The sequence below is a fragment of the Dinoponera quadriceps genome, unplaced genomic scaffold, assembly GCF_001313825.1.
Source record: "Dinoponera quadriceps isolate SergipeBrazil2010 unplaced genomic scaffold, ASM131382v1 scaffold628, whole genome shotgun sequence".
NCBI classification, from domain to species: Eukaryota; Metazoa; Arthropoda; class Insecta; order Hymenoptera; family Formicidae; genus Dinoponera; species Dinoponera quadriceps.
In genome coordinates, this window is record NW_014554836.1 from 1,569,744 (window position 1) to 1,571,995 (window position 2,252).

General features: G+C 48.4%; 1 protein-coding gene across 2 annotated transcripts in view; it reads right to left on the reverse strand.

The window, feature by feature from the left end:
• The window catches only part of LOC106742329 (protogenin-like), a 9,445-nt gene extending 7,218 nt beyond the window's left edge, over positions 1 to 2,227 (reverse strand). The window contains exons 1-4 of one of the 2 annotated variants that reach the window (XM_014615183.1): positions 1,786 to 2,227; positions 1,127 to 1,380; positions 365 to 515; positions 37 to 259 (exon numbers count right to left, since the gene is read on the reverse strand). In XM_014615183.1, coding sequence (XP_014470669.1) covers positions 37 to 259; positions 365 to 515; positions 1,127 to 1,380; positions 1,786 to 1,852 — 695 coding nt within the window. In that variant the 5' untranslated portion in view covers positions 1,853 to 2,227. Of the gene's footprint in view, positions 1 to 36; positions 260 to 364; positions 516 to 1,126; positions 1,390 to 1,785 lie in introns of both variants that reach the window. The other variant, XM_014615182.1, reaches the window with a different exon arrangement.
• Positions 2,228 to 2,252: the final 25 nt, after the last annotated feature.

A 2,252-nucleotide genomic window follows, 5' to 3' on the forward strand; every position in this document is an offset into this window, starting at 1 on the left:
CTCGTGGTACGTAGAAATTAGTTACAATCGACATACCTATATGAGCCAGCATCTGACAGTTTCGTTGCACTTATATACAGAACACCTGGTGGTACCATGGAATACTTTGATTCATTATGGTAAGACAACAACGTTTCATTATGCTGCCATGTAATATTGGGTGGAAAAGGAACACTGTCTATCAAGCAAGAAAATCTTGCGACTTCGCCTTCTCGAACAGTAATATTTTCGGGCGACTCTTTAAATACATGGGCAAGTTCTGTAACATGTAACACACAAAGGCCGTGGTGAACGCATCCGATTCCGGATCGTAAGACAAAGGGGAATTACATTCGCATACGTGCACGTGAAAAGACGCAATTACCTGCTATCTGAATAAATGTAGGAGCTGACCGTACCAGCTCTCCTAAACTATTATTTGCTACACAGCGATATTCATCTTTACTATGGTTTCTAGCGTTAACAATACTATTCCTTTCCTTCTCTTTGAACTTTTGCATTTGTAAATTTTGTTTCTGCAACACAATGTATTACACGTGACAGAATCCTGTTATGATCTATATTATGACCTTATGTTATAATATAACGATACGATGATGCAAGGATGATGATGATTTTATGACGTACAGGTGCTTGCAAAAAAGATTTCCATACCCTGATGGAAATATTTTGCTGAAATACTCTCTCAATTGAGCCCATTTCATTAATATGCGCATTTTTTTCAGTTTAATTCACTAAGTTTCATGTTATCCGATATTTCCAAAATTTGTGCACTACTTTTCAGAATTACCCTTCAATTTTCATTATATTTCACGGCATTACGTTGAATTTCACGATGAAAATTATGATTTACTATGAAATATTTATTATTATACATTCCAGTAACTTTCATCTCACTGTTCATCGGGTTCATAGCATACAAGTATTTGAATATAAGGAAACTTAAAGTATACAAGTACAGTCGCTGCTACAACCATCCATGACCTTACGAACTTTTGCAAGCACCTAACAATATAGTTACGACTCAACGAAGATACGACGATATTACAACTTCATGATTACGATTCAATGAAGACATGACAATTTCATGACGCGGCGCAACGATTGTGCCCGCTGACACGGTTACCTTGTGAAAGTGAAGAGAGCCATTTTTAAGAAGAACACAGCGAGTACGACCACACGGAGGCGCTCGTATTCCATTGTAAAGCCAGGTAATGTTCTCGTTGGAACCAGCTGTGCAGGTAAGCGTGATCCCCTTCTTCCCTAGTATCACATGGCCGCCAGGTTGGATTTCCAATGTCAACCCGGAGCCTTTAGTCAGACCGGCGTCGGAGACATCTGGTTTGGACGCGTTTCTACCGCCGAAGTTTCCCCCGATACCTTTAACACCTGCCGAACACGGGCAGCTCATGAGTTTACAGCCTCATTACCGGCGAGCGCAAACGACCGACGCGAGACCGCCTTGAACCATCGTACATGCGACAAAGCGAACGATTGGCAAGACTTCCGCCTCGCGACAACCGGCATCGTACATCGCGCCGTCGGACAGCGCGGCGCCTGTCGTGCCTCCTCGACGACGAGGAGGAGACGGGAACTCGGGAACGTCGACGACGCCTGGGCTCATGTGCGCATACAAGCAGTGCGTCGTCGTGCGTTCGGCACGCGACCCGTCGCCGGTCTGTCTCATTACGATGCAAGGTGATAACGGACAGACCGGGGCGCCGGGTGAACGATATCCTACAGCGGGAGGAACATCGATGACATCGTCGTCGCGCGTTTACGCACCTGCGGCACAAGCGGGCTTCAACACTTCCGTAATCAAGACGCTCAGCAAGAGTACTCGCGCCGCCATATATCCGCGCTCATCGGCAGCCGCGCACCGGTGCGTGTGTGGCGTGTGTGTGTGTGTATGGTGCGTGCCGATGTGAGTGTCACGCTTGTATATGTGTGTGTGTGTGTGTGTGAGCGCGCGCACGCGAGCGTGTATGCTTTCACTGGCAGCAAAACAGAGCCGTGGCGCGCCGTCGTCGATTCGCCGTATTCGTCGACTTCCTCGACCTCGACTCGCACGTCGTCCTCGTCGTCCACGTCGCCTTCGTCGCTCTCGGTGCCGTCGTCGAGCTGCTCGCGTACAAGATTCGTCGCCGCATGTTTGACATCGGCCGCCTCGCCGCAGCCGAAAAGAAGAACAGCTCCTCCGCCGCCACCGGCCGTTCCGTTCGCCGAGCTCGAGCTCCCCTCCCCGCCCCTCC